Here is a 19,896-nt window from a genome sequence, read left to right on the forward strand (position 1 = left end):
AAAGGAATTCCTCTGTAACTTACAACATCCTTATAATGTATGGCAGAGGGTACTTTTTCTTACATATTATTCCAAGCCAGCTCATTGCCTTCAAACATATTTTGTAAACAGCATTTGTTGAGGGTGAAATAGTTGATTTATCTATAATAAGTTTCAACCAGTTAATGTTGAAAAGATATCCATCTCCTTGAAGATGGCAGGTAGAGTATAAAGAGTGTCCAAAACACATAGAAGAATGTCACCCACATATGCCAACAGCTTTAGTTATGTTTCACCCATATGGAAATGTTTAATTTCAGCATTTTGCCTCATATGTAGTAAGGTTCCAAAGCCACAACAAATAACGATGTGGAGAAGGGACATCCTTGCCTGTACCCCCATTAAGATAAAAGAAAGGGGGAAAACTCAATTAACAAATACAGAAGCTCTAGGGGAATTATAAAGTACAGAGAGATAATGTAAGCATTTAGGCCCAAACCCCAACTAAGCCATTGTTTTAAAGAGAAATTACCATTCCACTCCACTCCATCTATAGCAATAGCTACATTGGTTGCAGTGCAGAAAACAACCTACTAATTACATTCAGAAACATTTTTGCATTTTTGTATAAAACTCATCCTTTGACAAAAGCAGCTTGTTCCTTGCCAAGTAACTTAGGAAGGAAATGTTCCAATCTAAGGGCAAGAATCTTGAAAAAATCTTACAATCTAAATTTATCATAGAAATGGGTCTTTAATTTTTTACAGAGGGAGGGATCCCTACCAACCCTGGGCAGTAGGCAAATGTTCATCTCTGAAAAAAGTGCCTTTTATAGAGTTTTATAGAGTTCATAAATGTACTAACATTATATAATTGTAAATGTATTGGAGTTAACAGTGAAGAAATACCAGTGGGAAATCATTGGTCCTGTAGATTCACTTTTCTTAAGTTCAGAAATATAGCGTTCTGGAATAGGTTACCTCTGTCGGTTATGGGGAGAGTAGCTTTAGCAAAAATGCTGTTACTACCCAGTTGTCTCTATGTGCTCCAGAACTCCTTTTGCAAAATCCCGAAGTTGACATTTGATAAGCTGAACAGCCTGAATGCTGAACAGCCTCCTGATATCCTTGGTCTGGGCTGGAAAGCGAAGCAAAGCCAAATTGGATATACTAAAACTTTTCATGGATGGAGGTGGCCTAGGGTTGCCGGACCTATGACTATAGTATATGGCGGGCTTGCTACAATATGCTGCTCAGTGGTGCATGGGAGAGCGCACAGTTGAGACGGAATTACTGGGGAGCTGGAATGAGGACATGCAACTCCAGAAATACCTAATGATGGCCCGAGGGTTCCGAAAGCGTGCCCCCATGTAGTCGACCAGATTACTGAGGTCTGGGAGCAAGCAGTGACTTGGGTGGTTAGAAAAGCCCCATATGCTAGCGCACTGCCGCTGCAATGGTTACAGGGTTTTCGGAGGGTACAAGGTGTCATGTATCTCTCAAAATGGTACGAGGGAGGTTGTGTGATGGCCGGAGATCTATACCAGAATGGTACATTCATGACCTTCCAAAATGCGCAGACATGGTTTCAGGTGCCACCAACACATTTTTTACAGTACGCTAAGATATTGCGTACTGTCCGGGAGATGTGGACAACATTTCCTGATGAACCGGTAGAGACCAGTACACTGGTGACTCTGCCAGACCAAGGATCCACTCGAGGGCTTATCTCCCGCATATATAAGGCATTGAAGGTTGATCGGGGTTCGAACTTAGACATGGCTAGGGCATGTTGGGAAGAGGACCTCCCAACCCCTATGACAGATAGCGAGTGGAGGAGAGCGTTAGCACAGGTAGCCGAAGCTACCAGTAATGCACGATCTAAGCTAATCCAATTTTATTACCTTCATCGCACATACCTGACCCCCCAGCTTGATTCATTCCAGGGGTATCTTCCGCATGCCCGTGACGTGGAACAGATCGAGCTACATTTCTACATAGGGTCTGAAGCTGCCCCCATCTGCAGCATTACTGGCACCCAGTGGAGCAGTCTCTTGGCACAGTGGCAGCGGTGCGCATAGATGTCTCCTTAAAGCACTGCCTACAGGGGGTACTTTCGATACCTAAGAAAGGGACAATGATGCACTATAGCTTCACTCTCTTGCGACTGGTCCTGGCAAAACTACGAAAAGCTATTCACTGGGTACAACCAGGTCCACCTGCATGGAAAAAATGGAGGGAAGACTTACGGGAATGGGGAGTAGCCAAGGAGTGTTGTCTTAAGATAGTGCGGACAGATGGCAATCCGGAGAGTGATCTCCTGGAATCGGGCAAATATTAACCACAATGTCCACAACAACGAATGAGAGTGAGACGGACAGCACGCATGACACACAGAGCTCCATACTCGTCACAACAAACCTCAAAGAGTCGCCTTTCCTTACACCTTCTCACAACATGAACACATGATTCACATGCTAGTTATGAGTGCACCACTAGCTTTTCTATGAAGGTTAACCAGGTTGTGCCACCTGTCTGCCGCTGTCACGAGGGTGGTGGAGGGAGGTGGTAGTTGGATTGGGGAGGGGACTTAATTCCCTAGTTGGGATGATCATTAGTGTTATTTATTTACTATGTAGAGTATAGTTCCTACGAACATAAAAATATAAACTGCATTTGCACTGTTATAATAGACAAATAGTACGCTCACGTGACGGTGAGACTGTCTGTGAACAGGATATGATATGTGGGCACCACAGACTTTATACTGCTTATAAGATCCCAAATTGTATGTGTATGTCCTTTGTACCTGATACAGTGGAAGCGGTTTTAATAAAAACACGTTTTTTTTAAAAAAGGTCAGACATATTGTTAATAATTTACTCCATAATATATCTTTTTCAAGGTCTGAAATCTAAAATCCAAATTAGAAAGCTTTTCTAGTATGGAAAAAGTTATACAAATCTTGCTGTGAAGTTTAAATCTCCAAAAGAATAAACATTTTCTTAAGTAATCTGAAAACTAGATTTTTTAGGTGTAGAATTAACTGGGTTCCCATTAGTATCTTTAATAAAAATATAATATGAAATGTCTCTTTTTTATTTTTAAGAAATGTAATAATAATCTCCCTGATATAGCCATCACCGTAAAACTTAGCCTATGCTCTAGAAAAGATTTTTTTGATGACATTCTTTATTGATTTGATTATGTGCTAAATATTTAATCTGTGATAATAAGGAATTTACCTTTCTCTCATTAGACTTCTTATTTAGAGAAACATAATTCATGATAAAATCTTGTAGATTATATAAACGCATCCCAAGTGATCTGAACAGAGTATCAGAAACAGGATTTACAAAAAGAATTCCTCATCGGATTTAGAATTTGAATTAAGAATTTGATCATCACTAAGGAATGCGGGATTAAACCTGCATCTCCTGGTTCAATGGCAAGGTACCTTAATATCATAATCCGAAATAATTGGAACATGGTCAGATATGATATTAGCTGCCAATTCGGAATATGTCAGACCCTAAGTCTTAGCAGTTCCTGCAAATATAAAGTTGAATTTAGTAGTACACCCATGTTCAGGAGTGAAAAACATCTGGATTACATGTTATCCACATTTCAGAAAGAGCTTTCAGTGTGCTAGCTCTAGAAAATAACTTCTGCATGTTATTAGGAATATATCAATAGTTCGACCTCTTATCTAAGAATGGATCGGTGGTTTGATTAAAATCCCCTCACAAAATCAAACAATCATTAGATTGTCCATCCATAGTATTGTTTTCCCAAATGGAGGCATCGACATTTTGTGACCATACACAATAATAGTCATTGGTATCTTTTCTACTATAACATCAAGTATATAAGTCTTTTGAGTGTGGGTTGGCCAGGAGGGCCATAGTCCTGGGGCACCCTTTTGATTATGATCTTCATCAGAACCCCCTTGAATCTCCGAGAGATGCAGGTTCACGTTTCCACATGCAGGTTGGTCTTTGAAAGTTATCTTTGTGGCCCATACAGACTTTCAATATTCTTAACCCAGTACATTCATTATAGAGTATCTCTATGTTCCTGACCTCAAATGACTGAAACCTATGCCCTTTATTTTTTTCTTTCTGTGAGTTGAGCTTCGGACTGTTCTGATTCAGCACTGGAATTTTCTTTCGCTGTTTTTTTAATTCATGAAGTTCATTTGTGCTACAATTATAGACTCCACTCATCACTGTGGGTTGGAGGCAGTTCTAATGTATTCCCAAAGTATAATTGTGCAATTCAATGTGACTCATGAGTTTTGATACTGATGATCCACATTTTTCTGGAGTACAGGGTCATAAAAGTACAAATTCCTTTCACGATTTCTAATGTTTCACCATTTGGGGGTTACCATTGTAAGGTGCATAACTTTTTTTTCTAACTCTACTGTTTAATTAGTGCATGTTTGGAGTAAGCTATTCATCCTATCACTAGATGCTATTTTGACATTGGTATACAGTGCCATCTATGTGTTTGCTTTTTGGCAGGTCCACCTGGTGCCCCGGATGCCCTGACGGTGGAAGAGATCACAGACACCACTGCCCAGCTGTCTTGGATGCCAGGAGTGGACAACCACAGCCCCATCACTGTGTATGTTGTTCAGGCAAGGACTCCATTCTCTGTGGGGTGGCAAGCTGTGAACACAGGTGAGATCTGTAGTGCATACATTAACCCTGCAGTTATGGGAGCAGCTGGTTAAAATGAGTCGAAAGGGCTATATGTGGTATATTGTATTGCAACATTTATATAGCACTTTCTAATCTTATGTGGGTTGCTGAAGCCCTTACATACATGGGTTGATTCCACGCCATGTAGGGTTTGTGGTTGTAAAGCTGTTGTCTTTCATTTGAATCTCAGTGGGAAGTATTTGCCTGTCTTACATGATTACTACGCCTGGGTGGAGTTGACAGAGTTTTGCTCGTATAGAGGTAGCCAGTGGGGTGATTGCAGGACTTGGTCCATGCATGCGTGTATTAGTGAATATTACTTTGCCTCTACATCTACTTTGGATATTGTTTGTGTCTTTCATTTTTTCATTCCCTTATCAGCCTTTATGATTTTGTCAGCATGAGTATGTGCAGTGTACCTTTTCTAGTCACTTGTTTTTCCGTTGACATGCAAATTCTTCTAGATACTCTTTATGTTTGCAATTCCTAACATAAAAATGTTCCGCACAAAAACTACATACTCTGCTTATATACTTCACATCACAACAGGATCCTTTGTTCGGGTAAGGAATACAGAATGAGAGTTCACACAAAGGGGGTAAGCATCTGAAACAAACTGGACAAATATACACACAATTAGACCTACACTGTCATGCTCAGGGACCACAGACACTCAGATTATACATAGGATTATACATAGGTTGTTATACTCACAGACCAGAGACACTCAAATTATGCATAGGGTGTCACACTCACAGACATGCATAATTAGACTTAGGGTCTTGTACTCACACATCAGAGATTCACAATGTTAGACAAAGAATATCATACTAATAGACCCCAGATTCACACAATTGGACATAGGATCTCATACTCAGAGGCCAGAGACACACAGAAACATAGAGCCTCATACTGACAGACCAGAGACACACACACTTAGACATATGGTCTTATACTGTTAGACATAAGGCGCATACAATTAGACATTAAGTCAAATGCTCACACAGAGAGACAAGCACAATTAGACATAAGATCTCATACTCAGTCAATCAATTCACTTTATTCAATACTTATATTTTAAGATCATAAAAGTACAAACGTGCAAAGATAAAAACATCCATCCAAGTACAATTTAAAAAAATCATATAAATATCCATTGAAAACATGCAAAGCATTCCTGATGACTGAACAATCGGTTAAAAGCAATTACTGACAACATAGCATATACTTCATTCTTGGGTATTATACAGTCACCTAGTTTTCCATGATAAGGATAAAAAAGGCGCCACGGTGTAACAGACGAGGGGATCGGTCATTAATTGTAAAACATACATTCCAATATGGCATTGTGTGAAATTAAATTTGCGGATGAGGGGCAATATGATTTTTTTGCGGTGTACCACATAAAATGTACAAAATTAAAAAATATGCAAGTTTGATTGAGCGGAGACACCGTCACAGGGACGGAACTGAAGACCAGGAATAAAAAAGATTCCCGATGGGAAATACAAGGTCTCATACTCACAGAGAGAGATGCACAATTAGACATAAGGTCTCATGCTCAGTGAGAGACATGCACAATTATACATAGGGTCTCGGGCTCACAAACCAAAGACACAGACCCATAGTTGATGGGTTTTACTCACAAACAAGTGGCAGACACATACAACCTCAAACCAGAGATATACACAATTAGACATAGACTGTCCTACTCACAGAACAGAGATGCACACTATTAGACATAGGGTCTCATACTGACAGACTAGCGACCCATGCACAACTAGATATCGGGGTCATACTCACAGAAGAGAGAAACATAGAAGGACACAGAGCCTCAGAAGAAAATAGAAGGAACACACACGCATATAGGCAGATCTAAGTCCTCATACTCACAAAGCATGGGCAGAGGGATTAGTAGTCACCAAGCAGAGATATGTACATACATGGAGATAGATGACAGCATAATCAAAAGTAAAGCCACATTGTTCAACCATGGCTTGTCAGTAAAATTAATAAATATACTGCTTTCTTCTGCTGTCTTTCATTTCTTAGTTCCAGAGATCATTGATGGGCGTTCCTTCACAGCCACAGTGGTGGGGTTAAACCCGTGGGTTGAGTACGAGTTTCGCGTAATCGCCACCAACTTGATAGGAATTGGAGAGCCCAGTAAACCATCTGACAAAAGAAGGACTGAGGAGGCCTGTAAGTATTTTTGGGAAAAGGCAATTACCTGAATGTTTACAAATGGACAGTCACATGACCTAGTTCTTTCCATTTATTCTTCTCTGGGACTGTTCATAAAGGTGGTGTGATAAGGTATTATGGTCCAGAATGGTGGATCGTTGTGATGCCAGCCTCGGCCGAGGGAGCTCTTTCAACCTTTGTTGGACAGCAAAAGATTTCCCCTCTAGATTCCTTTTGGCTGTCAGAGAAATAGGTGCTAATGTGCCATCTACTTCTGCAGGAAGCCAATGGTCTATCTGTGGTACTTTTTCCTATATTAGCCGGTACAAACCCCTGTGAGATCATATTGTCAGCCTCAGGGGCTAGTGGCAGTGACACACTGCTTACGTAGGTGCTGCAGTCTGAATCAGGCATAGGGGTGTTGTTGAGTTTGATACAGCAACATCTGGTTGTTGAAGCCCTTCAGTAGGCCACCAAGTGAGGAAAAACACTTCTGTACTAGTGATTGTGCAACCAACCTTTACTAAATGTCTTCAGTTGTTTATCACAGTTTCTTATGTCCTTCTTTCACCAGTGCCTGAAGTGACACCAGGGAATGTGAGTGGTGGCGGTGGCACGAAATCTGAGCTAGTCATTACCTGGGAGGTAAGTATCCTTGCAGGAGTTTGCACTGTCAGACTGAGTACCTTGAATCTGCTTTGCTTGCTTTACCCCTCAATTTATGGAAGTGGACTTGTTGACTGCAATAGATGTATGTTCATCAGATAAGTTTTTGTCGCTTTGTAAATGAGACATGGAAGGCATGGGTATTAAATAAAGGAGGATTGGGTTCGCTTAGCTCATCAGGGCAACCTCAGCCTCATAATACAAACATTAGATGATGAGCATAAGCAAACATATCCTAGATATGATTCAAACAGAAGTGTTGTGACTTACATTACAGAAAAGGCCCTAGTTTGTTTGCTTAAAATATGTGTCTCTTACATCACAGAAAGGGCCCTGGCTTGTTTATGGTACATTTCAGGGTTTTACTTCAATGACAGAGGTAATGTGATTCACTAATAGGGCATCATAGGAAAATCTGTTGAAACAAACACAGCAGGACTTATCTGATAGACTCAATTGCTTGTGAATGGTCCTTTGCATGTGTGGCATGCATCATCTTTCAGAAATGTCTTGTTGAGAAGAACAGTAAATGTGTGTTTCTCGCCCAAGAAAGGATCTACTTATTAAATACTATTGGTGTATCTTTAATGATAAAGGGAACTTTGCTCATCAGCAGCACAGCAAAGAACTGTCTTCCATCACACACGATTCATTGCCTTTAAACAGACCATTGGAGGTGTGTCTACTAGATAGAGACTTTCCCTGCATGGTGGAAAAACAATAGAGATATATCTCCCGTGATAGAGAGTCCATTGTTGATTAATGGGAGATGGAAGACCTGCCTTCCAGATGGAGTCCAGCTCGTCAATGAAACAATGCTGACATGTCTTCCATAGGAGAGATTCCTTTGTACACAATGGACAATGGTGAATGCCTTCTTAATACTGAAGGTTGCTTCTTAATGAGCTATTGGTGTATATCTATTTAATGCCGTGCATTTATCCTCAATTAAACACTGTAGACCTGCCTTGCAGGACAGAGAATCGATTGCTTATAAATGAGACTTTGAAACTATGCCTCTTGTAAAAAACGATTCTTCACGAAGCATCATTTTGCAGTTTTTCATGACATTGAAAAGGTTACCTTTAATGGGTTGTTGAAGGAGAAACAATTGTATGTAAAGATAAATTGCGGGATGTCCTTGTGTCCTACATAAAACAATATCCACGTCTTTAGGATCAGGCAATGGAAAGATGTCTTGCATGTCAAAAAGATATTGACTCACTAATGGGACGATGTAGGCGCACATCCATTTGAGAAGAAAAGCGTACTTTATGTTTAACCCCTTCCCTGCTGGTGACGGAACCAGTCCGTCACCAGCCGCGGTCGCACTGTGCTGATGACGGAGCGGTTCTGTAACGGCCCGCTCGGCACGCCTGCGCGGCGCGGATTCCGCACCTGCGCTGAGCGTTCCATTGAGCGGGCGGGGCCGTGACGGAACCGCTCCGTCATGAGCACAGCGCGACCGCGGCTGGTGACGGAGCGGTTCCGTCACCAGCATGGGCGCGCCGCGCGGCCCCCCGCCCCCTTAGCGCTGCGGCGGAATAGCCGCTGCATCGAAGGAGTTAATATATAATCTTTGTGTATAGGTCTGTTGCTTGTATTGATTCAAATGAAACAGTTGTACATTATTGTACTTGTCCAAGAAATGTAAAATGTAAACTTATATCAATGTATTTCTAATTATTGCGTCGCAACAACAAAAATTATGTTAAATCATTTGAAACATCCCCTGGCGTGGCTTGTTGACAGAGACCGCGCTTTTATTTTTTATTAATATAAATTCAGTTATATTGACTTTATCCAACTTTATTTGTTATCTCAAACAATTTACTATTAGGTAATTTAGTGGTAGCATGCTCAGCCTTCATATTTTTATCGTATTGCAGTCTTTCTACCGAAAACTTTAACTTTCTGTTGCAGACAGCATTGCCACCAAGATATTAACCTATACTGAGAGTGAGCTTTTGGTCTGCCTTTTGCTAATAACTGGGCGGTTTTCCGGTCTATTTCATTTTCCTGTTCCTGAGTCAATGGTTGTTGTCCTTATTCTTGTGTTTTCCTTACCTCTGGATATAAATATGGATCAGGGCTATGCGCCACCGAAGCGTCAGAAAAAGTGACGTTCCGTTTCCGCCTTGCCCTTGTAAATATGCCTCCCGGTGTCCCACAGTGACCAACACATTACAGTATATTTCTCCTTTTCAACGTATTCCCACTGTGTAAACCAAATTTCTTCTGCATTTGCAGCCTGTACCTGAGGAGCTGCAGAACGGCGGTGGATTCGGCTACGTGGTGGCGTTCCGGCCCTTTGGTACTGTCAGTTGGATGCAGACAGTAGTGGCGTCATCAGATGCCTCGAGATACGTCTTCCGCAATGAGAGCTTACCCCCCTTCTCGCCCTACGAAGTGAAAGTAGGGGTGTACAACAACCGGGGCGAGGGATCCTTCAGCCCCGTCACCGTCGTCTATTCAGCGGAGGAAGGTAAGAAGGTGCTGGGCGGAGTCGTAGGTGACTGCACGTGGACTTCTAAAATGGCGCGTAGTGAGGGTCATCCAGGTCACTGATAACATACTTGTTTAAAGTGTGCTTTTGGCAAAGGCGCTGACTGCGTTCAATTTTGGCACTCAGAGCCATATTTATGTCCCGTTTGCTTTGCTCTTGCACCACGTCATGTGGTGCAAGAGCGACGCAAACCTGACGTCATTTTTTTAAGCCACCCAAAGCCACTTTGCATGGCTTTGAGTGACTCCAAAAATCTGGAATAATACAACACTGCGCAAATTGCTGTGTTGCCTTACCCTACCTTGGGAAGGCATGGTTGTTCTGTTGCAACTCCCATGGCTTTGGATACATCCCCAGATTTACAAGGCCTTGTAAACCTGGGTATGCGCTGAAAAGATACTCATCCCAGGAGCCAGGAGAGACGCAGCCAGGAGAAATATCTTTATGCCTATTTCTGTGTGCTTCATTCTGCACCACACGTAGATAGAGGAATATGCCTCTCGGGATTGTTTCTGTGCAGGAAGGTATGCCTTCCTGCACAAAAAAATCCCACATGCAATGCAGGTACCCATCCACCAGTGTGCAAGGGTGCCTGCATTGGCGCTAGGCTGCCTATTGTGCGCCAGCGCATAGGGAAAAGTCAGGAATGCACTGTATGTCTTGAATATGATGATTTCCTGCCCTTTCCTGTTGATGAAGTGCAGCACGGCATGGGGACCTACTGTGCTGCACTGCGCCACTGCTTCATAAATATGCCCCTCAGTGTCATGCTCTGATGCCTCAACCCTGCCTTCCGGGGCATGGCAGCACAAGCCCTCTATGTCACGGTGTATTGGTCCAAACTATGTTTGCCATGGTCTATTGGCATCAACCCTTACTGGCCATTCACTGTTAGCAAAAATAATGCATGACATTCCCTGTTGGCACAAATCCTGGCATCCATGCACTGCTGGCACACAACACATCCTGACCTCTGCGCAGTGATGGCACAATCTCAATCCCTGACCACCATGCAGTGTTGGCACATGCACTGTCAGCCATGTGCTGTTGGCACAAACCTTGTCTATTAGTCACTGTTAGAACAACCACTGACTTATGTGCACTGCTGACAACATAGTCTGGGATATTATGTCGTCATAAATGCTACCCCCATTGCACTCTTGACATTAAAGCTGCCTGGCACATAGTTGGCACAACCCCTATCTGCCATGAACTGTCAGTGTAAGTGTGCAGTTTAGTTCCAAAATCTGCCTTCCAAGCACTTTTCATACAAACACTTCTTCTCTGCCTTCCATGCCCTTCTTGCCCAAACTGTGCCTTCCACGCGCTGGTGGGGGAGGGCCTTGCTACCACTTTCCGAATGATAAATGGACACGTGAGACTGCAAAGCCAGCCCGGAAATCAGCGTTTACGTGTATTTCCTTTATGGTCCTTCGAAAAACTGTCCTACTCAGTGCTTTTTGAGGGGGAGTCTGAATATGTACTCATTTTTATTTCACAGAATTTTTATTGAGAGAGTTTGGTATTGATATGAGCAGAACAAATAATAGCAGATAAAGTCCATGGTACAAGTACATAATAAACCGAGAGGCGGTGAAGTAACATAATATGGACTAAACATAACATGCGGGGGGAAAAATAAACCAGGTAAATAAAGAAAATGACAATCAAGCATCAAGTCCGTACAACACGAAGGCATATGTCAGCAGGCAGATCGGTCATATAGCACAGCAGGGTGAATCACAACCATCAAATGACATATTGAGAAATTGCTTGCCACAACAATGTTTTAGGTGCCTCACGGAGGTTTGAAGAGATCAAAGTGAGCGTCAAGTGAGACCCATATTCTCCTGTGTTGTGGGCGCCAGGGGTGAGAGGCAAGTGCAATGGTATCGGCACCCCTGAGGTTAGAAACCCAGTTGAGCCAATGGGGGAAGGAGGCTTTGGCTGTATTTTTCCAGTTGGACGTTATGACTTTAACCGCCGCCGTCAGTAAAAGATCAAGTAGGGCTTTGTCATTTTCATTTAAAGTGACAGCTTTGGAAGAACCCATAACTAGAGTAGCAAATTCTCTCGGGAGAGAAACGTGCAGGGCTTTGTTAACAAAGTCAAATATCCTGTCCCAGTATGTGGCAACCCGGGGGCATTTAAATATTAGATGTTCAAGGTCTCCTCCCGCTTCCAAACAGTTCCAGCAGGAGTCATTGTCTTTGATGTTGTGCAGAAAAAGTCTCCTGGGGGTCCAAAAGGCTTTGTGTAGGAGCCAGAATTTAGTTTGGGATAGAGTTGGGCTAATTTTGTGTCTTGTGGTCGATTCCCAAATTCTGGTCCACTCGTTATCAGATGTGGGAGTGGAGGAGTATGATTCCCAATAGGATTGTAATGCAGAGACCAGGTTAGATGTCTGTGGTTTGATCATTTTGTACATTCTGGAAACCTGGTGGCCAAGTCTATTAAGGGTGGATAAAAGGCCAGGGAGTGAGGGGGATGTGTTGCCCAAGTTTGCTTTGGTTAGGGCCACCTTAACTTGTAGAAAATAGTAGAAGTCAATGTTCTCGAGTTGAAATCTATCCTGTAATTCCTTGAATGTGAGTGGTGTTTGGCCCTCGTAGAGGTGGTGAGGGAAGTGTATTCCCTTCCTGATCCAAGAAGGATTATACAGCGGTTTACCTTTGTATGTTATAGTGTTATTCCGCCATAGGGATTCCCACTTTGAATTGCGAAATTGATGGGGTAGAGATTTACTTATATGGAGGAGGGAGTTCTTAGTGTTTTTAAAAATGATGTTAGAGTCGATATCGGGACGCACTTTGATGGTAAGGAGGGAGGAGGGGTCAAGGCCTTGCACTAGGGATTTTTCGATGTGTAACCACACAGGTGTGTAATCAGGCTGTGGAGTGAGCCAGATCGCACCTTGCCTGGCCAGGAAGGCGGTCTGGTAGAGTCTAAAGTCGGCCAGATTGACGCCACCCAAGGATTTATCTAGTCGTAGCTTTTTCATGCTGATCCTGGCTTTTTTCCCCTGCCAGAGGAAGGAGGTGATTACCTTATCCAGTTTTGAGTGGAAATCGTTAGAGAGCGTTAGGGGAAGCATCGAGCTCAGGTAATTGACCAATGGGGAGATCATCATTTTTATCGTCTCTATCCGACCCCTTCATGTAATGAATCGCGGCGACCAACCATCCAAGATTCTTTTAATTTTCGCTAGTGTGGTCGATTCATTGTGCTTGAGTGTACTTAGTATGTTGTCAGTGAATTCTATTCCTAGGTACTTAATGACATCCGGTTGCCAGGCTAGACCTGAATTTCCAAGGACCTCTTTGGTAGTATGTACATTAAGGGGTTTAACTTCGGATTTGTCCTTGTTTAACTTATAGCCGGACAAAGCCGAGTACTTACCGATGGAGGACATAAGCCCCTTAATTGATAGGGTTGGGTGTTCTGTGGCTATTAAGATGTCGTCGGCATATGCCGCTAGTTTTATCTGAGTATTTCCGAATGTGACACCTGCGATGTCCTCATTTTTCTTGATGTCGGTGAGTAGTGGCTCAAGAGCCAGTAGAAATAGAGCCGGTGAAAGTGGGCAACCCTGTCTAGTTCCTTGGAATAGGCGGAACGGGTCAGAGAGTGTTCCATTAATAGATATACGGGCAGAGGGGGCGGAGTATAAGGCCATCACCATTTTAATGAAAGAATTACCCAGATTGAATGCGCTCATACAATGCTGAAGAAATGGCCATGAGACTTTGTCGAATGCTTTCTCAGCATCTAGGGTTATTGCAACCATCGGCGTTTTGCAGTTTTTCGCTTTTTCAAGTATGTGGCATAGGAGTCTGGTGTTGTCGTTCGACATCCTGTGTTTCAAAAATCCTACTTGTGATGGACTTATCAATTTGGGCAGTACGGCGTTTAGTCTAGTTGCTAAGATCTTGGCATAGATCTTACAGTCAATATTTATGAGTGAAATGGGGCGGTAATTTTTTGTCTGGAGGGGATCTTTCCCTTCCTTGGGTATAACAATTATTGTGGCTTCACTCATCGAGGGAGAGATACTCCCACTGGAGGCGGTGGAGTTGAACACGGTTTGGAGTGTCGGGGAGAGTTGGCTGTCAAAGGCTTTGTAGAAAGAGGCAGAAAAGCCATCAGGGCCCGGGGCTTTGTTGCTTTTGAGTGTTTTTATGGCCGTCGAGATTTCTGTGATGCTGATGGGTGACCCTAGATTTAATTCGTCTATCTCTGAGAGTCTGGGGAGGTCTAGGGTCTTTAGGTAATCTATGCATGACTGTGGGTCCAGGGGCTTATCATTCTTGTATAATTCTTCGTAAAATTGCTTAAAGGTATCAAGAATCTTGGACTGGTTGGTGTGCGTGTTATTGGCGGGATCTTTTATAGAGGATATGGTTGTTAATTTCTGCTTGTGTTTAAGGTAGGAGGCCAACAGCTTCCCGGCTCTGTTTCCCTCACACAGCTTCAAGGCTTTGAAGCGGTTGATCCACACGCCTGCTCTCTTGCTCACAATGGAATTATACTCGTATTTCTTTTTTATGAGTTGGTCAAGGGGTTTGGAGTCTTGAGGATTGGTTTTGTGTAAGGATTCTAGTGATCTGATCTCCTGCTCCAGTTGCTCTAGTTCTTTGTTTATCGCTTTGTTGGCTCTGGTTCTTATATTAATAATAACTCCACGGATCGTGGCTTTGAGCGCGTCCCAGAGGATGTTTGGATCTGTGTCAGGGACATTATTTAAGAGTAAGTACTCTTCAATGGCTTTAGTAATCTGTAGTTTGTCGTCCGGGTTGGTTAGTGTTTCATCGTTGAAACGCCATCTTCTGGGCGGTCTGATTGAGCGGGAGCCTGCAAGTTTGGTGTGGATACATGCATGATCGGAGATCAGTTTAGGGGCGATGTCGGTTTCCTCGATTAGGTGTGCAAATGAAGAAGATATTAGGATAAAGTCAATACGCGAGTAGGAGTTGTGGGGAGTGGAGTAAAAGGTGAAGTCTCTCCCATCAGGGTTTTGGAGACGCCATGAGTCTTTAAGGCAGTACCTTTCGCATAGCCGCAGGAGTGCCTCATGTGAGCGTGATGGGTGAAAAGCGCATTTGGACTGCCGGTCTAGTAGGGGGTCTAGAGGAAGATTAAAATCGCCTCCCACAATGAGAAGGTCGTCCTGAGGGATATGCTCCATCGAGCGGGAAACGGAGTCCCAAAACCCGGGGTCGTCTGAGTTAGGGCCGTAAATGTTCACAACGTGAATTGGGTCATCTTCCCTGCGTAGATGGGCCACCAGAACCCTTCCCTCCGTATCATGAGTGTGTGAAACTAGTGTTATGTTCGACTTCTTTGATATCAGGGTAATTAGACCTCCTTTCTTGTGCGGTGCAGGGGATGACAGTATATGGGAAGACCAATGGACGTTTAAGAAACGTGTGTCCTCTTCCGATAGTTTAGTTTCCTGTAGGAGGATAATATCCCCCTTAGTTTTGGCGATGTAGTCGAACACTTTCCTCCTTTTTACAGGGTGGTTAAGACCCTTAACATTTAACGAAACTATGTTGAGGTCATCCGCTAATGACTTAGTGTTAGACATTAGTGGGCAAGGTTATCGCTAAGTGGTGATCTGGTGGGGGGCAGAAGAATGAGACAAACATCCCCGTGGGAGCCTGTGTGCTAATACAATACCAAGTGGACAGAGCTAGCGAAGTGGCTAGGGGTATAACTAGCGTCCTTGTGTTGTAGCTGAATGTGTTGTAGCTGAATGGAACAGACAGAAAAAGGGACAAAAAATAACACAAAAAGATATACAATGCTATAAGGTACCAACAATTATTATCTGCTGAAAACTCTCTCTTTTTCCCAATCCCCATGCAAGCCCTCCCAATCCCCCCTCCCCCCCTCCCCCCCCAATACGTACGTAGGGAGTACGACGACAGTACCTAGCTAGGCAAAACAGGAGTTATTAAACATTAGCAATCGATATTCATTAGTTCCAATGTTAAACTTAAGAGGATTTAGATGTCCAGACTGTGTGGCAGCGGGTAACATTTACTGCAGCAATAATACGTGCGTAATGGTAGTGTTTGTGCGCAATAATATGCTGTGTTAAACCAGGAGTGACTGTCTGCAACGTGCAGACGAAAGCAGTAAGAGGGTTAGAACCAGCTAAACGTTGCGTTAAGAAAACTTGAATCGTTAAATTGGATTGAACTCCCTGTAGTAAGGGCAATATATGTGCACATAAACATATAATAGCAATAATGACAAACTAGTAGCGACTATTTGCGTCGTGCAATAGAGTCTAAGTGTGAGAGTAGAACTTGCCCGACATTATGCAAGCAATCACCAATCCTGTTGCAAACCAAAGGAGATCATAAAACGTCACTTATCGAGTGGGCGGACTAGCAAACAACTAGAGAAGGCAACTATTACCAAACTATTACAAAACTACAAGTACACAATAGTGCGACCTGGAAAGGATAGAGATCCGATAGACCTGTTCTTTGTCATGACAGTCACGTGGTCTTCCTTTTGTTGGAAGGGCCATTCGATTGGTCCATTTCCTGAGGTGGGCCATTTTGCAGGTAGTTTTCCAGATCTTTCGGGACCGTGAAGAATTTTGTGCGGCCGTTTATTGTGATTTTGAACTTGGCTGGCCCTGCAAAGGAGTAGGGTATGTTCTTGGATCTAAGCTTGGCGCGGATTTCCAGAAACCCCTTGCGAACCTCCACAGTGTCCTTGGAGTAGTCCTGTGTAAAGATGATCCTCTGACCTTCCCAAACGATGGAGTGCTGCTTCCTTGCGTATTGTAGGATCAGATCGACATGCTGATAACGGAGTGGTTTGCATATCATTGGTCTGGGGCCCTTCTCGCGGTTAGTAGTGAATGTGGGGATTCTATGCGCACGGTCTAGCTCCAGACCATGCGGGAAAGCAATGCCGGTAATCATGGGGATCCATGCTTCCAGGAAAGTCACGCAAGAGTCTGCATCTTTTTCTGCGTTTTCGGGTATGCCAAAAATTCTAATGTTCCCTCGCCTGTTGCGGTCTTCCAACTCAGCATGTTGGCGTCTGAGGGTGTTAGTGGTGTCTTCAAGGCGCTGTATTCTAGCAGCTGATTGACGTGCGAGGTCCTCCACGTCGCTGATGCGCTGTTCCGCTGTGTTCAGCCCGGATTTTAGGTCATTCATATCAGCTCTGATGGCCGTTAGCTCAAGCTGCATAGCGTCAGTATTCGCCTTAGTGGATTTGGAGATAACAGTGAGGTCTCCTAATTTTTTCAAAATCATTTCCATCGTGGCCGCCATGTCTGGTTTGCCCTTAATGGGAGAGTCAGAAATTTGTGGCTCTGGTTTCACCTTCTTAGAATTTGTCTTTTCCTCTCTGCCTGCCATTCTGGACGTGGGGTGTGAGAAGAGATGTGATTACCAGCTAGCTAGCGACGATGTTGGGATCAGACAGGGAGTTGCCAAACAGGTTAGGGCTGTTGAGACTCTCAAGGTTGGTTCCACGTGGTGATTCTCCCAGAGCCAGGCGAGCCTATTGCAGGCTAGTTTATTGGCGTTGTTAGTGTAGTTGCGCTGTGTTGTCTCCTGATCCAAGGCTTCCTTGTGAGGCTGGTAATATTAGGAGATTAGCTGAGTCAGCTTATAGGGAGAGCAGAGCTAGGTGCCGGTTAGTGAGATGATGGTTAGGGGCACGATGCCAAAGTGCTTTAGAAAAGTGACCTAGAAATGCGACCCCCCAAGGATCGAGGAAAACCACACAGAAAGCAGACAGGAGGTCTTCTGCCTGAAGGTAGAGGAGAACCGCTTCACTTTACAGGCTCCAACATGTTGAATTGCTGGTTTTCGGAGCAGGATATGTACTCATTTTTAACCCAGAAAGCCCATCTCATCTGCTTTCTAATGTGCCAGGTGCAGGCATATATCCCACCAGTTTAAAGTGTGTCCTCTAACTTATACGATTGCATGCTGTTCATTTAAACTATGGTTCTCTATATATGGCAATGGAGAAAAATTACCCTATGGAATTCTGCTCTGCCTGATTCTGATCTTGGGGGCTTTCCTGCACCCAGTATTCCAAGTATTGGGTAACCAGGCCCAATTTTACTGTGCAGTAGTTCAACACTTTAAAATTGCAGCAGCCAAGCCTCTTGCTCAAATTTTGTTTTTCTGATGGGGGGGAGCATTCAATTCTCTCCTTTGTCAGATCTTATATTCCCCTTCCCTCCAGCGGCGGCTCCTCCACAATGGCAGAGTAGCATTGCCCCACTGCCTCGCTCAGAGCCAGTAAATGAAAAATAAAACGATGTTCTAGCATTGTTTTATTTTTCACAAGCCAGCTCTGAGCCCCATGCTGTACGGAGGGCAGGCCGACGCATGGAAGGGGGGGTGTTAAAAGGTAGGGCTGATGTCGACCAAGAACCTTTAAGTATTGCCCGGCGTTAGCCCCCTCTCATACCACTCGAAATGATCAAACAAAGTGCAGGCGCTGGAGACTGGAAGGCAGGAAACAGGAGTTTATTCCGACGGAGCAGAACACATCAAATCAGACAACAGGGTATTTTCTCGAGGTGCTCTAACCGCATCTCTGAGTCCTGGCCTCTTATACACAGGTTTATGATCTTTATTACAATGGTAAGCTCAGTTGTGTATACAGAAGGATTTCTGATACATCCCCTCATGAGGCACACCATTGGCGTTCATAGAAAATGAATCGCAAAATAGGTTGAATAAGTTTCAAAGTCTTTCAACGTTTTATTGATGCTTGGTTCATGCTGATATTTAAATCATATCAGTTACGATGTAAATACATTGGATTGATGTCAAAATTATTCCCAGGTTATTCCCAATGCATTTCGGGCGGGAAAGCCCTTGATCACGGAATCTGAAGAGGAAGGAAAACGGGGCGCGGTAAGTCGCTATGTCAGTGATAACAAAATAAAAGAAGGGGGGGTTGGATTGTTTAACGTGAACTAAGTGACGGGTTGTGCTCCATTATGTTCACGGGTGCATAGGTGTAACGGTTTTTAGCAAGTGAGGGGAGGGTGGTGTGGGATTCTAACGCGTGTATGTAACACAGCGCATATGGTACGTGTCAATTATAAACTTAACATTAAAAAGGTCGGAGATCTATGAACTTACTTGGTGCTACGAGTAGCGTGCCTGGTGATTTACTCCATTCGCGGGTCGGTGACAGAGATGTGATTGAGTTTCTAGTATTCATGCAGTGCTTGACGGGCGCGTTTGCGTGATAATGAAAATAGAAGAGGGATCGGGTATTAGAAGGGTGAGGTGAAAAGACTTAAGACGGCGGCCATTTATAAACGGTGACAAAACTATTGGTGAGGATGGGTAAAGGCATAGCGGAGCAATGTAAACAAAGTAGGCAGTGTAACTGGTTATAATTACTGTTACAGATAACAACTGAATTCGCTGCGATCATTTAAACCAAAGGGTTTGAAGGTTTGTAAACGATATATCCACTCAAGTTCACGTTTCAATAATGTCTTATGAAGGTCAATTCCTTCTTTCTTGGTGACCATTTCCAAGATGACAAATCTCAATTGGGCGATGGTATGCCTGGATTCAAAAAAGTGCATAGCTACACTGGATTTTTCCAATTTGAGCCTTATGTTGGATTTGTGCTCGTTTAAGCGGGTCTTGATCTTTCGTTCGGTTTTTCCAACATAAAGTTTCCCGCAGGGACATTTTAGGGCATATATCAGGTTCATCGAGTCACATGTTCCATCCACTTGAAGTTGAATTTTGTGGCCCTTCATAGGATGTTGTATTGAGTTACCCTTAATGATGTTATGACAATGGTTACAGTTCAGGCACGGTTGAGTCCCTCGGTGTTG

At 43.5% G+C, this 19,896-nt stretch overlaps 1 protein-coding gene across 2 annotated transcripts in view; it reads left to right on the top strand.

Annotated features, from left to right (window-relative positions):
- LOC147692947 (contactin-4-like) overlaps positions 1–19,896 on the top strand; it is a 697,785-nt gene that overhangs the window by 623,660 nt on the left and 54,229 nt on the right. For both annotated transcript variants that reach the window (XM_086939200.1, XM_086939201.1), the window contains exons 14-17: positions 4,505–4,663; positions 6,737–6,886; positions 7,443–7,513; positions 9,785–10,019. In XM_086939200.1, coding sequence (XP_086795326.1) covers positions 4,505–4,663; positions 6,737–6,886; positions 7,443–7,513; positions 9,785–10,019 — 615 coding nt within the window. The remainder of the gene's footprint in view (positions 1–4,504; positions 4,664–6,736; positions 6,887–7,442; positions 7,514–9,784; positions 10,020–19,896) is intronic.

The sequence above is a fragment of the Lissotriton vulgaris genome, chromosome 9 (genome assembly GCF_964263255.1).
Source record: "Lissotriton vulgaris chromosome 9, aLisVul1.2, whole genome shotgun sequence".
Classification (NCBI taxonomy): domain Eukaryota; kingdom Metazoa; phylum Chordata; class Amphibia; order Caudata; family Salamandridae; genus Lissotriton; species Lissotriton vulgaris.